Genomic DNA, 16,190 nt, shown 5'->3' with positions numbered 1-16,190 from the left:
AGAGTGCGCTCTTTCGCACATGCGCAACGAAAGAGCGCACTCATCTCCCTGAGGCTAAGTGCAGCTTCAGGGAGATCGCTGACACTTTCAAAAATATTAAAAATAAATAAAAGAAAAATCCCTTACATGTCCCCTCATGTGACAATGTCATCTGAGTTGGGACATGTTCATAATTTACATAATAACTTTATTACAATTTTTAAAACCCTACATGAAACCTCATCCCGCCGCTGGATGAGGTTTCATGTTTTCTCTAGTTGCTGCCGGGGCTCCTGGCCGACCCACCAACCTTAAGGTTGGACGGGCAGGTCCTTTAATTGTTTAATTGATCCTGTTAATGGCCTCAATTGGCCATTGACAGGTTGGCGGGCGCACAGCTGATTTTGCTGCGCCGCCTCCTTCCTGAAAATTTAAATGGGGCGGGATGACGTTGGGGGTTCCGCCCGACATCATCCCGTGTCATTTTACACGCCGGCGAGTGGGCCCCGCCCCCTGCTCACCGACGGTAAAATTCCGCCCAAGGTTTTCAAACACTCCCCTAAACCTCTTTGATGCTGAAAGCCACTGTCCATGCTGCAGTGCCATTTCCATAGATGGCAGCAATCCTCCCAGTACTTAGGCCGGCGGGATCTTCGGGTCCCGCTGATGAGAACAGAGATTTCAATGTCTTGCCGGCCCCGCCTCACGGGAACCTGCCGAAGGGGGGGGATGGAAAATTCCAGCCTTAGTCTAAGTGGCCATTCTGCATGCTTGAACTTAGATTCGAGCTTCATTAGGCTATTCTCCTATGGAGTCATCACACCTAATCCTATTATCACCTCTCATCCACACACACACACACACGCAGGTACTTGTGATTGACTGTTACTGGAAAGCAACTAGCAGTGGGGGTGGTAGCTGCTTTTCCCTTCTCAAGTCAGGGAGATGCTGAAGCACATTTTAATGCTAATTCAACACAAACTGGAGGTTGAGTCGAGTGCCTTCCACGTCTGAATGACTCTGTTGTCTGCCAGGCAGCACACTTACCAACTGAAATTCTTTCATTCTTTTACAAAAACAAAAACAAGTTTTCTGAGGAGAATTCACCTTATTGTTTGGCAGGCTATTTCATTATCGTTGTTCCATTTACGTTTTAATCACCAGAATAAAGAAGTTGCTGTCTGTTTTCGTCGAGTTCTCCGTTCTTTCTCGTTATCGACAGAGAACGAGTTAAAACGAGAACTGCTCTGAAGGCGCCACTACAGTGATTTGTTTTGCTAAATTTCGGTTATACATTGAACATTTCCCCTTGGAATCAGTTATGGGGGGATTGCTTGTACACACCTTCTTCACTTTGTTAGGGTTTTTCATCCTGCGGCACTTCCTGATGTCCATCTCAGTGGTATTCACGCAGCCAGGCTGTAGAAAGGGCAACACAGGAGGATTTTAAAAAGGCGCAGTGAGAATCTCAATGGATTATGTGCCTTTTTCCGCCACTGCTCATCGCAGAGTTTACTTTCCGATTTTTACCCTGGTCAGTCTGCTCTCTTCTACATACCTGAGACACAATATCATGGGTGAAGACCAGTCCCTCTCCTAACAGCCATTATTCACAGGTGAGGCTTGACAATGAGTGACAAGCTGGTCATCTGAGCATGAAGCGAGTCGTAGCTGATCCTGTCCTGACCCAGCGGTTTCAGTACAGGTAACCAAATGTTGATCATGCTGGTTTTCCTTCTCCTCAGCCAAGTGTGCTGAGGGCAAAAATAAAAACAAAAAACTGCGGATGCTGGAAATCCAAAACAAAAACAGAATTACCTGAAAATACTCGGCAGGTCTGGCAGCATCGACGGAGAAGAAAAGAGTTAACCTTTCGAGTCCTCATGACCCTTCAACAGAACTGAGTGAATATTAGGAGAGGGGTGAAATATTAGACCTGCTGAGTTTTTCCAGGTAATTCTGTTTTTGTTTTGTGCTGAGGGCACTGCAGTGGAAACCTCTAGTAATATACAATTACAGGCAATCTCAGCGGAGATTCCAAGATTACGAATGGAATTGACAATGATGGTCTGGATAAAATTGTTCACCATGCTGAAAAATTCAAATTTCAGGGGATATAAGTTAAATATTAACAAATCAGAAGTAAGAAGTCAAGCGGATCTTTTTTAATCCAAGGACTTATACAGTGGTGTGGGTTATCAAGAAAGGTCGCTGTGGCAGGCAGGGTAAATGCATGGAAGGTGCATTTAGATGAAGTCTTGTACAGAGGGATATAGTGAGAAAGCAGTAGATGAGGTTGTGCGTGTTTGGGCTTTAAATAAATACTAATGATGAAATGGATATCTGACTTATTTCTATCTTTACTGTTGTTCAGAATTTGCAACTCCAATTAAATAATTTTCTACACTTATATGTGAATATGTATCCAGGCATTTTTGAATGAAATGGTTTATAAGATATTAAGACAAATAAACAAACGTATTAGTCTCCAGAAAAATGCATTCCCAGTATCAGAATGCCAGTGTAGCAAAGCCTTGTAACTAGGAAGAACTATTCGTTCATGGGATGTGGGCATCACTGGCTAGGCCAGCATTTATTGCCCATCCCTAACTGCCCTTATTCAGAAGGCATTGCTATGGGTTTGGAGTCACTTATAGGCCAGAGCAGGTAGAGGACATTAGTGAACCAGATGGGTTTTTATGACAATTAGCAATGGTTTCATGGTCATCATCAGACTTATAATTCCAGATATTTATTGAATTCAAATTTCACCATCTGCCATGGTGGGATTCAAACCCAGGTCTCCAGAGCATTACCCTGGGTCTCTGAAGTACAAGTCCAGTGGCAATACCACTATGCCACCACCGCCCCCTCACCTCTCATTACACGGAGTTCCTGATGGTGCTAAAACTCTTTGTTTAAAGTATAAAATGCTTTCCTGTTATTCATTATTACATTGCCCAATGTATCAGAGATTGTCACTTCACTGCCTTCAGTCATAACTTATGACTTTCACCTTAGATAAGAAAGTGCTTTCATTTTGATTCACTTGCACTTCACAGACACAAACATTAAAACGTAGTCATTTCAGCAAAACATTTGAGAAATCATGGACCAAGGATCCGATTGCTAAACAAATTAATATTCACCAGGATTGCAGTGCAGTGAAAATCACCAATGGGATCATTTATGACTTCATCTCATTATGACTGCATATCGGAAATCTAAGCATGTGATTTTCTGGCCATTTTAATTAATGGTCAAAAAAATCATGTGCCATGCAAGGCTGAATTTAGACCATAAGACCATAAGATCTAGGAGCAGAAATTAGGCCATTCGGCCCATCAATCATGGCTGATAAGTTTCTCAACCCCATTCTCCCGCCTTCTCCCCATAACCTTTGATCCCCTTACCAATTTCTGATATGAGCTACTACAGGCGAGGCTCCCTGCTGGAGGCTGCAGGTTGGAAAGCGACTCCTTATGACTACATCAAACACATTCGGGCTTACTTGGTAAAGTTTAATTATACTCACAACAGGTCGATGAACATCCCAAAAAGCTCTTTCTTGACTGTCCAGAATCTTCCGTTCTGTTTTGTCCTTTTTCCTGTCAATTCTAAAAGAAGATGATATCAACTTCCAAAGGAACACTGAATTTACAGGGCTGTTACCTTCTCAGATGAACCTGAACTATGCATTAAAAACAGTCTCTGAAGCTGTAATGGTGACTCTTCTTATAAAAGCATTTTATAAAAGATGAGCAATATTGCAAAATCAGCATGATCTAGAACATGTATTATGTAATCCACTCCTTTCTGTGCAATACAAAGAAGGTACAAGATACAAGAATGAGCAATTCCATTGTTCTTTTTGCCTTGTTCAATTGGCAGCCACCAAATTAGCTACTTTACTAAATCAGGCGTCAGAGCACAGCAGGGCTGGCAAATCCAAAGCTGAATATGGGCAGCATTGGCAATGGTCAAGGCAATGGCTATTTGCTTGAGTTTTGCTGGTTGCTTTGCTAATCATGAAAATTAATTGAAAACCTTACCTAATAATAAGACTGGATTTTTATTTTATATGATAAAACCAGAGACTCTTCAGTCCAAAATCAGATGGGTGGCAAGCTTAAGTCTTGACTGAGTTTCCAAGCAAGATTAATGCATTTTTCTTTGATTCCTACAAACCAAATGGTGATCCTCTGCTTAAACACTTTCCGTGGGGGAGTGCAATCTATCTGCAGATTCACAATGGAGCAAAGCCTAAAGATCGAGTTGAGAGGGATCTGAGGAGAGGAGATTTGGGGAATTCTACTTGCATTGAAAGCTTGGGTCTGTCCCTCATTAGGGAGCATGGTTTGCATTTCCCACTTATACGTGATCTGAAATTAGATGGTACTGTGGGAATGTGTGGCGGATGTGTTGACAACATAGGGCAAGCGGCAGTTGAAAATCAACCCAATAATTTCACCAGAAAGGTTCTCATTGAGTGGGATCACGCAAAGGATCACTGAAGAAACATTGGGCAATATTCGCCCACCATGCATTGTGAGTGGGAAATATTAGCTTTGCATTTTATGGCAGGCATCAAACACTCTATTAAACAATGTTCGATAACTATATCTACAATAGATTCCTGTTCCAGTGCAATGATTGGGTTACTATTGACAGGGCAGAATTTTACGAGAGTGGGATTTTATGTTCCCGCTGTCGTCAATGGTGTTTATAATGTCTTGCCGCATTTTACGCCCCCGACCCTGCCGAAATGGGGCAGTAAAATTGTGGCCACAATCCATTTATAGATGAAATGTGTGTCCTAGTGACTCTCAGGAAACTATTTCAACTATATTTTGAATGCCTGTGTTAAAATTAATGAAATGTATTTGAAAAAAGATCTTACTGGAAGTCCAGTAAGTCCAAGACCAGATCAGTGTGGGGGGGTTCTCACCGCAGCGCGGGGAGGTGAGGTCTCTGGAGGGTCGGTGCAGAGAGAGGGGGTGGGGAGAGACCTCCCAGACGACAGAACATGGGGGGGACGGGAGGGGACCGGAGGGGGGATCCCCGATGCTGAAAGGGGGCTCGTGAGGAAGGCCCTCCATCCCACCCAAGGCTCAATCAGGGTGACCGGCTGGGCCTGCCCCCTGCCCCTCATTCCCCCTGCCAGTCTCGCCCACCGCGCCTAAAATTACAGACAGGCCGGGGTTGGGGGGGGCGCAGGTGGGAAGGCAGAGGGGAGGCCACCAGGGGAATTGGAATTTTACAGGGTTGCGCGCCCCCCCACACCATCAACTCCGCCTGCAGGCTCACTTGCAGGAGACCGTAAAGTCGTGCCCAAGGGAAGGGGAAATGTAATTACAGTGGATGGCCCGAGGCACAGGCTAGGCCAGGCCAGGCTAGGCCACATCAGGCAGCATGGTCTTCGATTCTGCTGCACATTCTATAATGCCAGGTTAAAGATTAGTGCATTCAAAATAAAGTCAACAACAGCCTAAAAGTAGCCTAAGTGAATTTAGTTGCTGGGACGATGGATACAGGCAGCATGGGCGAAACTAACATTTTCCATGCTATGGTTACATTTTAAGGCTGCAAAAGTGTTTTGGCATATTTGATTATAATGGAGCCTGAATCAGCTCATGTAAATGGTTACCATGGATACTGGGTCAGAACAGTGAGAGAACTTGGGATTCCTGGAGCACCTTTCATGACCTCAGGACTTTTCAAAAGTGCTTCACAGCCGACTAATGACTTTTGAAGTGCAGGTCATTGTTAGAACGCAGCAGCAGCCAATTTGTGCACACTGCACAGTGAACGTCCACACACACAGCTGAGATACATTACCACCTGCGGCTTTCAAAAGAGATTTGGATCATTATCTGAAGGGGCAGAACTTGCAGGTCTACGGGGAAAGGTGGGGCAGTGGCACTAGGCGAATTGTTCTTGCAGAGAGCCGGCACAGACACGGCAGGCCGAATGGCCTCCTTCTGTGCCGCATCCATTCTATGATTTTAATTCTATGAGCAATTAAAATGTTTTAATGATGTTACTTGAGGATTAAATATTGACCAGGAAACCAGGGAGAATACCCGGCCTCTTCTTCGAGGGATCAGACAGTGCAGCTCTGCCTCAGTATTGCACTGGATTGCCAACAGCATCCAAATCTCTGGGCTGGGGCTTGAACCCACTTAATACCCACTGAACTGGGTTGCTGAAGTTATTGTGCAACCGTGACCTCAGTGCCAATGGTGCTAAAATGGTGCTTGTAAAATGGTGCATTATGTAAATCGCAGATTATGGGACATTTGGTGGTCATTAGCGTAGCGGTGGAGCCCTGTCTGAAATAAGTCACAGTAAAGTGGGCATTATGAAGTATTCTTCCATTTCATTTTCCATTTGGAAGTATTGCTTCGCTTTCTGTATCTTTAGGTTTTCTTTGTGGCAAGCAGCGATTTCTGGTCAAAAAGACAGGAGACAATGTGCCATGGCTGCTCTTGGATACGAGCTAAAAAAAGGACTCAAGGCCTTCCTAGCGACTCTTCCTCCCTCTAAACAGTTGAGGGTGGGACACAGTGACATGGAGAACCCAGAAGAAAATAAAATATATCTTTTTTTTTAGCAAATTGTCATCAGGAAAAATTGCAGTGCCCAAAAATATCAAATCTCATTGAAAATACTGCCCTTTCAAATTCAGCGGGGACACTTACATTATAAGGTCACCGTATTTTTCACAAACGAGCAAGATAATAAAGTATTATCTGCGCTTATCTTAATATTGAGGAAAGAGCTCATTTCATGTAGCATCTGGCACAAGCTCAGCTGTTTGCCGGTGATAAAATGATTTATTAACAGCTTTAAAATTATATTTTTCAATAAAGTTTCGGAAATATCCATCATTTTCCAGATATCCCTTTGCATAATTCACCAATAAATTGCAACCGTACAATCCTAAAAAGAAAAAAAGGCAGGTATCTCATGTTACGGCTTTTTTAATATAAAAGGGAAAGGAATAAGAACCTGCCAATCTAGAGACTTGTTCTAAAACAACAAATTAGGCTGTAATTAAGTTCAGAATTTGAGAAGAGGAATCCCGCTCAGTGAGTAACTGATCACAGACCTGATTAGCAGCTAAGTATTACAATCATACTCCAGATCCTGATCAGCTATAAGCAACACCATGAGCGATCAGCTCCACACATATACAGAAAGAAAAAGTTCAATTCTGTCCTAATGGTTTCTCAATTTATACGTGCGTAAAGTTATTAGTTACGTACTTTACTTGGGCTTCTGCTTGCAAAAAGATGAACTCCCATTTTCGTGCAAATGCTCTTTGCAACCTGGCCAAATTTTCCTGCAGAATGAATAGTTTTATGTTAAAACAGAAAACAGGTTTCTGCTTTTTAATCACTGCTATATGATTAGTGCAAGTACTGACTGGAATCCATGCTGTAGCTTTCAAAATGACAATATGGTATTACAATAGTGTGCCGTTGATTATAAAATTAGTATACCTACGGCTTCATAATCTGCAAGTTCCAGTCTTGCTTTATTCTGCATTGTCCGCTTGCACAGGTAGATGGCTGTGATGGTGAAAAAGAGATTGAAGTAATTAACTACGCTGTTAGAATACATAAGCCTCTCCCTTTCCAAGCAAAATTTTAACTCATTGGCTTTGCACTTTACCAACGCTGATGACAAGGTGCACATCCCTGCTCCTTCCTAACCACTTAAACAAAGATATTGTATTCAATGTGCAAGAGAGTTCAATTCCTGACAAACTTCATGAACCTACAAAATAATTTTCATGGCGTATGACATGAATTATGTGACAAATGTCAGAAGCCGGGTTACCCTACTGAAAGGGGAGGGGGTCCTGCATCAGTTAGTGGGATTAGGTGTGATAATGCTCTTTGGCAGAAGACCTAGCTAAGAACAGGGGGGGGGTGAGAATGGGCAGAATCGTCCCAGATTTGCACTAAGTGTGCTAACGGCTGGTTAAAATTACATTTTACACACTGGCCACAATGGTGGGTTTTCACACTGTATTGTCCCAAACCCACCACATTATTTATTAATTCCTGGGAAACATACCGTTTCCATGGCTGGCAGGCCCTCATTCGCCTGTCACACCATCACCTCGGCACTTCATCACGCTGGGCACCACAATTAAAATACAGCCACGCTCAGTGCTTCCAGCCCGGGACCGCAGCAAAGAAAACATGGCCCTGAAAGGCAAGAAGACTACAGCCCTCGAGCGTCTTTTGGACTCCGTGATGTCCTCTACCCCCGCTCTGGCCGCAGGAGGAGCAGCAACATTACCACTATGGCTTGGTAGGCGATAACAGTGGTGATTGGTCCGAATGCTGCACAGAAGAGGTTGGCCATCCAATGCAGATATAGGATGAATGATCTCATCCATGCAGCCAGGGTATGGTAACGATCTCATCACTCTAAATTCACACAGTCAAACCTATCACACATTCACTGTCATCTCACTCGCTGCCAGCTCAAGGGACATCACCACCCATTCTCACACACACACCCTCACATGATCATCTGGCCTCATCTCCTCTGGAGACTGCCCCCTCAGCCCTCACTATCTTGAGGCCATTTGCACAGATCAACATGTGCCCCCATACTCACACTCTGGGATAACTTCCTTCCCCAGCAGAATCCTCGTCCCACAGCCTCTTCCCTTGCCTGAGGCCACTTCTCCCCTTTCGCCAAGCCTTGGCCTGCAGCCGTTGAAAAGCCACCCACATATGGCTGACCTAGAAGGTAGAGACCTACCCATGAGTCCCCTTAAAAGTGATGTGGTGCTCCTCTGTGAAGCCTGGCGCTGACAACCGCGAATGTTGACTGAAGCAAGCTAGGCAAACAAATCTTGAAGTCCCGAGCGAAGTGCAGCCCGCTAAGTGCACGTCACTTATGTGTTGTTGTGAAACCTGTCGGCGTGTTTTCCCGCTGATGTGGATGGACGATCCAGCAGCGGGAGGTTGGGGGGGTGGGGGGATGATTCTGGTCTAATAATATGTTGATGTATTAGCACCTCATTGGCGGGGAATACGGCCCACCATCGGCGGGCTGAGCGGATGGTCGCAAAGTGGTTTCACACCATCATGAAACCAATTGCGCCATATTGTCCGCTCACGCCACTGAACACGCCCGATGCCGGCGGGCAGGGAAAATCCCGGCAATGTGTACAGGCAATAAGTGGGATAAGAATTTGGTGCAGGATGGAAGTGAAGAATGGATTGTGATTCAAGTACACAAAGGCTGTTGCTTTTACTTTGATTAAATGGACCCAAAAATCAGAGTTGGGTGGGGGTGGGGGGGGGGGGGTCATATTCTTCTGACTAATTGTATGGGATAAATTGAAGTAGGTATCTAGAGAAGGTTCAGTGGTCCATGTCTTCACAAGAGTCATAATTGGTCAATATACAGGCAGGCAATATGTTCCAAAATTAGTTTGCATTTGGCTCTGGGCAAGTTGGCAGATTGACCCTGAGAAATTTCTTAATTTTGGCTACTTAAGTAACAAACAATCTGGCAGGACTGTAGAAAGGAATTAGCCCAGCAAATCGGACAGTGTGCTATTTCACCGTATTTAATATATATAAAATCTAGGATAGATTCCAAATGGGGAGGTTTTTTTTATTTCTAACAGCGTGATATTAGATGCTGGAACTGGGAACATTCACATTCTTCAATCATTCACTGGCATGCATCCAGTCGGAACTCATGCTGGAAGCTGATAGAGATGTCGGCCAGGTTTTCCAGTTCCGTCTGCTGCGGGATTCATCACAGGCAGGACAGGAAATTGGACAGACCAGCAAAAAGTCCGTTGACTTTGGGTGGGAAATTCCGGTCCCGTGGCTTGTGGAACTGGAAAATCCCGGCCATCATGTCTCCACATGAGCTTCCTCCTAAAGAAATCCTGCTTTCTACCCTTAATGTCACCATTAGCACATTCCTTAGCTAATATCACCACCATCAACACCCCTTTGTCCTTTTGTCTATGACATCTTTGGCAATCTCTTCTTTGCCTCTACCTATCACTGGCCCCCGATCCAGCTCTACCTGTCCCACCCCCCTCAACCAGCTTATATTTCACCCCATTTCTATATTTCCTCAGTTCTGATGAAGAGTCATACGGACTCGAAATGTTAACTGTGTTCCTCTCTGCAGATACTGTCAGACCTGCTGAGTTTTTCCAGCTATTTTTATTTTTGTTTCAGATTTCCAGCATCTGCAGTATTTTGCCTTTACACTAAAGTCTCACCATTCAAAGGGGTTATGTTCCCGCAATATCTTGCAAACAGCGAAATCGCAAATGGGGAACATCTTTTTAAATAGGATTCAATTAGATCGGTTCCAGCCATGCAAGGGCAGTACCTGGACTCGCCAGATAAAATGTGGTGCAGTACCTGTAAAGGACAGACAGGGGAGCTTCTGTGCAATACATCAGTGAAGTTTTAAAATTGAATAGAGTCCTTATTGCAGCTTCGGACCGAGCAAGTATGACATTTATGGGTTAACCCCTTCGTTCAGGCTGCACTTCAGCTGAAACCATTTCAGTTTCTGCTCTGTCATGGCTGCCATCTCCCCAAAAAAATGAGAGAGAGAGAGAGAGAGAAGAAACCACGGATAAGCGAGAATTTCTCACGTGATTGGCAATGCTGTCTACAAAGCAAAAAGCGTGGGTAAGTGAATTCATGAACAAGGAAGTCGCAAACAGCGGGACATTGCTGTATTAGAGAAGCCCTGAATACTGCAGGAACAGATTGAGAAGTGGATAGGCCAGCCTCAGCTGACCAATCCGGTAAGGAAATGAATGAACTCATCATCAACGAACGGGCAAGAGTGAAAGGAAACATAGAAATAGGGAAGCTAACTAAAGATCAGGCTCCCTGAGATTAAAGATGATATAGACGAGGTGGAATATGCCTTGTTTAGGGAAAAGATGTGATATTTGGAAAGAGGGAAAATAGTGAAGCTTTTGACATGCCTGTTCAATGGGGGAGGTGGTGGCATAGTGGTATTGTCACTGGGCTAGTATTCCAGTGACCTTGGGTAATGCTGTGGGGATCTGGGTTTGAATCCCAACATGGCAGGTGGTGAAATCTGAATTTTTATGGGGGACGCAATGGTGTAGTGGAATTGTCGCTGGGCTAGTAATCCAGAGACCCAGGATTAATCTTCTGGGGACCAGGGTTCGAATCCTGTCATGGCAGATGTGGAACTTAAGGGGAAGCAGTGGCATAGTGGTATTGTCACTGGACTACTATTCAGACACTCTAGGGACCAGAGTTCAAATCCCACCACAGGCAGATGGTGGATTTGAATTCAAATAAGTATATTAAAAAAAATTATAATTATACCTGGATGAGCACTTGGCACGTCATAACATTCAAGGCTATGGGCCAAGTGCTGGCAAATGGGATTAGGTAGGTAGGTCAGGTGTTTCTCACGTGTCGGCGCAGACTCCATGGGCTAAAGGGCCTCTTCTGCACTGTGATTCTGTGAACCTGCTGTCATGATTTATAGCTACTTGACAGCAGAGCTAGAGGCTTGGTAGGAATGAATTCTGTTAGTTTCCATTCATTCCAACGCAAAACGTCATAATTTCAAGTAGATTTATGTCTTGTCTATGTAATTTGTTAATTCAGAAGGAATGCATTGGAAGACATGGGAAACCGTGTCAAACTTATTAGAGAGAAAGCTATGATCTTAATTGGTCTTTTCTGATTTTGGGGATGGGGTTGGTGTTAAACAGGGTACAGAACGATTTTGCACAAAAAAAATGATTGCGATAAGTTTCATTCATCTTGCTATTAAACAAAACCATGCTCAGTAACTTGTTTCTTTCAAGGGAAAAATTGGGTGATGTTTAATGGTCTGTCATATTTTTTATAACAAATGAATATAGCCCAAGATTTGATATTGAACGTGAACGGCTTCAATTCATTTCCTTAGCAAGTTAAGCTAACATGGATGTAAATTATAAAGGAGGGATGGTGTCTGGGTGCTGCAGTGCATTTATAAACCAACCTGTTGTACGGCAAGATTTGGCTTTGTGCCCATGAGAAATCTGCAAGGCAGTAGGACCAAGAATCACAAGTTGTTGTAACATTCTAATTGTAGGGCTTTGCCATCTGGCCTCTCGTTTCGTTAGGTCACCTTTGGATGATCTGTAACGTCCTCAATTTAGTAGCCTAGAAATGGGGTGATTCGCTTGGTGTCCGTCGTGTAGGGATGGTGGTAGCCTTTGATACTTCTACCGTCTTTAGAAGGTTTTTGACACCCTCAGGTGCACTGGGAAACTGTCCTTTCTCAGTAGAGCTGTTCAACTAGGTAAGTGACATTGTCAGCAGGTTCGGACATCTGGGTGTAGAAACTTGACTATGCAACACTCTATTTTCTCTCGCACTAAGGGGAAGACTAAGCACCCAGTACAGCAGCCAGGAGGAAAATATAGATTTCCAGTCAGAATGCATATCAATTGGCCACTTAAGGGCCTCAATTGGGACTGAGCCTAGTCTGCCGCAGCCCCGACCCCGCATAAAACGGACAAGTTAGGGGTGGCTGGGAGGGTGGCAGTAAGGCCACCCGGGTAATTTTACAGGCAACGTGCCTGGCTAGTGAGGCCCTTTAAAATTCTGCCCCATTGGTATTGCACTCACTTCACTATGAAGAGATACACTAGCATCGAATCCAGAAGAAGAAACAGATTGATCAAACAAATCAGGTCCAATGTTGTAAGAGATTGCGGTTTGAATAAGTTAAAATTTCACCCGTAAAGTTAGCATTGATCAACTAAAAATGACTGGCCACCCTTCTGCACACTTTAGTCCTTGTCTTGTGTGCTTGTTAACTTATCTTTGGTGCACCTACAAAGTGCTTTCCCGGCTTAGGAAACAGCAAGCTGCTGAGCTCCCATTGAAAACACTTCAACTGGCCGTGGTTGGGACCTCGAGCAGCTTTAGGCCTCGAGGAACCGGCTTCAGGCTGCAGCTAACTGTGAGGGCTGGCTGAGTGGCACAGTCAATGAGAACTGGCAGAGTATCTGGCAAAATAGTAGACCCACTACCATTCTGATAGGATACGGCAAATGTTCCTCACTGTCCCTTGAGCGCTGCCTGGGCACTCCTAGTGCTCTGCTGGAGAACAGAGCGCAAGAATAATGTGATGCTCGGGAAGTCCCGATGAGTAGCGCCTCCCAAAGCCAAGATGGTAGTCACCCGGTTTTCTATGGCAGAAGCTTGTGTTGCCAAGGAAACTGTCCTAAGATGCTCCATCATGGCGGGTTCTGCTGTGGTGTTGATGGAGCAGACGACCGGGTCCATGTTAATCCAGAATGGTCTCCATGTTCTCCAAAATGCTTTGAGACTTGTTCATGCTCCGCAACATTGTGCACAAACTCGGTTGCCTGGTTGGCTGCCCAGTGCATCTAACATTTCATCGTATCCAGCAGCCTTCTTGAGAACCTGGCCTCTCAAAGTCAGTATTTCTTTAAGGAGGGATATAGCTGCGTTGGAAGCAATTCAAAGAAGGGTCACTAGAAGGGTGAGGGATCCGTGGTTAACTAAAGAATTTAAGGAAAGCATCAAATTTAAGGAAAAAGCATATAACTGCGATGGGTGGCAGATCAATTGATTGGTCAGAATATAAAGAACGGCAGAGAATGACTAAAAGGCTAATCAGGAAAAAGAAATTAGAGTATGAGAGGAAGCTAGCTAGAAATGTAAAAAAGGATAACATGAGTTTCTACAGGTACTTAAAAAGGAAAAGAGTGTTGGTCCTCTAGAGGGTGAGAATGGGGAGTTAATCGTAGGTAATAGGAAATGGCAGAAGAAATGAACAAATATTTTGCTTCTGTCTTCACTACAGAAGGTACAAAAAACATTCCAGTAATAGCTGTAAATCAAGAAGTGGAAGAGAGAGAGGAACTTGGTGAAATTACAATCACTAGGGAAGCAGTACTGAGCAAACTGATGGAACTGCGGACTGACAAGTCTCCGGGTCCTGATGGACTTCATTCTAGGGTCCTAATGAGGTAGTTGATGCGTTGGTGTTAATTTTCCATAATTCACTAGATTCTGAAAAGGTTCCATCAGCAAATATAACCCCTCTATTCAAGAAAGAAGGGAGTAGAAAACAGGAAACTGTAGACCAGTCAGCTTGGCTTTTGTCGTGGGGAATGAGTTAGAATCGATCATTAAGGAGGTTATAGCTGGGCACTTCGAAAAACTCAAGGCAATAGGGAAGAATCAGCATGATTTTATGAAAGGGAAATCACGTTTAAACAATTTATTGGAGTTTTTTGAAGAAGTAACATGCGCTGTGGGTAAAGGGGAGCCTGTAGACATACTGTACTTGGATTTTCGGAAGGTATTTGATAAGGTGCCACATCAAAGGTTACTGCAGAAAATAAAAGCTCATGGTGTAGGGGGTAACATATTAGCATGGATAGAAGATTGGCTGGCTGGCAGAAAGCAGAGAGTATGCATAAATGGGCCTTTATCTGATTGGCAGGATGTGACGAGTGGAGTCCCGCCAAGGTTTCTGTTGGGCCTCAACTTTTTATGATTTACATCAATGAGTTAGATGAGGGGAGTGAAGGCATGGTAGCTAAATTTGCAGATGCCACAAAGATAGGTAAGAAAATAGGTTGTGAAGGGGGCATAAGGAGGTTGCAGATGGATATAGATAGGTTGAGTGAGTGAGCAAAAATCTGGCAAATGGAGGATAAAGTGGGAACATGTGAAGTTGTTCACTTTGGCAGGAAGAATAAAAAAAGCAGAATATTACTTAAATGGAGAACGACTGCAGAATTCCGAGGTGCAGTGGGTTGTAGTTATTCTAGTATGCAAGTCACAAAAAGTTAGTATGCAGGTGCAGTAAGTAATTAAGAAGGCTAATGGAATGTTATCCTTTATTATGAGGGGAATTAAACATAAAAGTAAGGATGTTATGTTTTACCTAGACAGGGCATTGGCAAGACATCTTAAATACTGTGTGCAGTTTTGATTTACTTATTTATGGAAGGATGTATATGCATTGGAGGCGGTTCAGAGGAGGTTTATTAGATTGATACCTGGAATGAGCAGGTTATCATTGAGGAAAGGTTGGACAGACTGGGTTTGTTTCCACTGGAGTCTAGAAGAGTGAGGGGAGACTTGACTAAAGTATATAAGATCCTGAACAGTATTGACAAGGTGGACATGAAAAAGATGTTTCCTCTTGTGGGTGAGTCCAAAGCTAGGGGGTACTGTTTTAAAATTAGGGGTCACCCTTTTAGGTCAGAGATGAGGAGAAATTTTATCTCTCAGATAACTTTGACGTATGCCTCAACCAGCAGAAACAACAGAGAAAGGAGACACTGTGACGAGTCTGGCACTGCCATCAGACGAGCCTTAAGAAGCTTCGCCAAGAGGAAAGATGCCTTAGAACACGAAGAAGAAAAAACTTCAAAAGCTGCAATGGAGCAGATCAATCGTCTGTCTTGATGCTGGCATCTTTAGGTTTACAAGTCATGTACATTCCTCGGTACTGCCTTTATGCTTCTGTCAACTGTTTTAATGCTGTCCACAATGTTAAATCATTAAAGATAACTTTAATTGATTAATAAACAGAGAAGTGCGACTTGATTTGGCTGGATACTGTCCAGGTACAGGAATCACTGGAACACAGGGGTCCCGACAAGAACCAGGAAGCACCCATGGTTTCCGGTGAGCTGGCTCCTATGTTGTCCTATCCTCCTACCCTAGGTCCTGTGCATTTATGCCCAGTGAGTACCACGCACACATCTCTTCTCTAAATTAGCCTCTAACATCCATTTAGTGTCAAATATCTGGTCTGGTGCTTGTGACAGTCAGATTACATGATGGTGCATTTTCTGGAACATGTGTTCCTCTCCCCTTACTAGTTGAACAGTGCAGACATTTTCAGAAGCTTGTATGAAAGAGAGGGACATGGGAAGTTTGTGACAGAGAGCGCACAGGGAGAGCGAAATGTTGCAAGCCTTGACAGATCATCATGTACATTATGTGGGGTGAAGGAGAAATAAGAAGAGCCAAAAAGGATTTTTCATTAAGAAACACTGCATAGCATCTCCTCTAGCAATGCCCTTGGCCACTTCCTGCCCTCATGATAATGTGCAGGATGTTCCCTTCAAAAGTAGGGGCAGGGTGTGCAGACATTGTCTTCCTCCTCTG

General features: G+C 43.9%; 1 protein-coding gene across 1 annotated transcript in view; it reads right to left on the bottom strand.

The window, feature by feature from the left end:
- rgs6 (regulator of G protein signaling 6) overlaps positions 1–16,190 on the bottom strand; it is a 180,608-nt gene that overhangs the window by 68,873 nt on the left and 95,545 nt on the right. The window contains exons 5-8 of the mRNA XM_041214476.1: positions 7,489–7,553; positions 7,248–7,324; positions 3,515–3,596; positions 1,324–1,398 (exon numbers count right to left, since the gene is read on the bottom strand). Of these exons, the coding sequence (XP_041070410.1) occupies positions 1,324–1,398; positions 3,515–3,596; positions 7,248–7,324; positions 7,489–7,553 (299 nt within the window). The remainder of the gene's footprint in view (positions 1–1,323; positions 1,399–3,514; positions 3,597–7,247; positions 7,325–7,488; positions 7,554–16,190) is intronic.

The sequence above is a fragment of the Carcharodon carcharias genome, chromosome 20 (assembly GCF_017639515.1).
Source record: "Carcharodon carcharias isolate sCarCar2 chromosome 20, sCarCar2.pri, whole genome shotgun sequence".
Taxonomy (NCBI): Eukaryota; Metazoa; Chordata; class Chondrichthyes; order Lamniformes; family Lamnidae; genus Carcharodon; species Carcharodon carcharias.
Note: the sequence above shows the minus strand (reverse complement) of the source record. Positions and strands in the feature narration are given on the sequence as shown.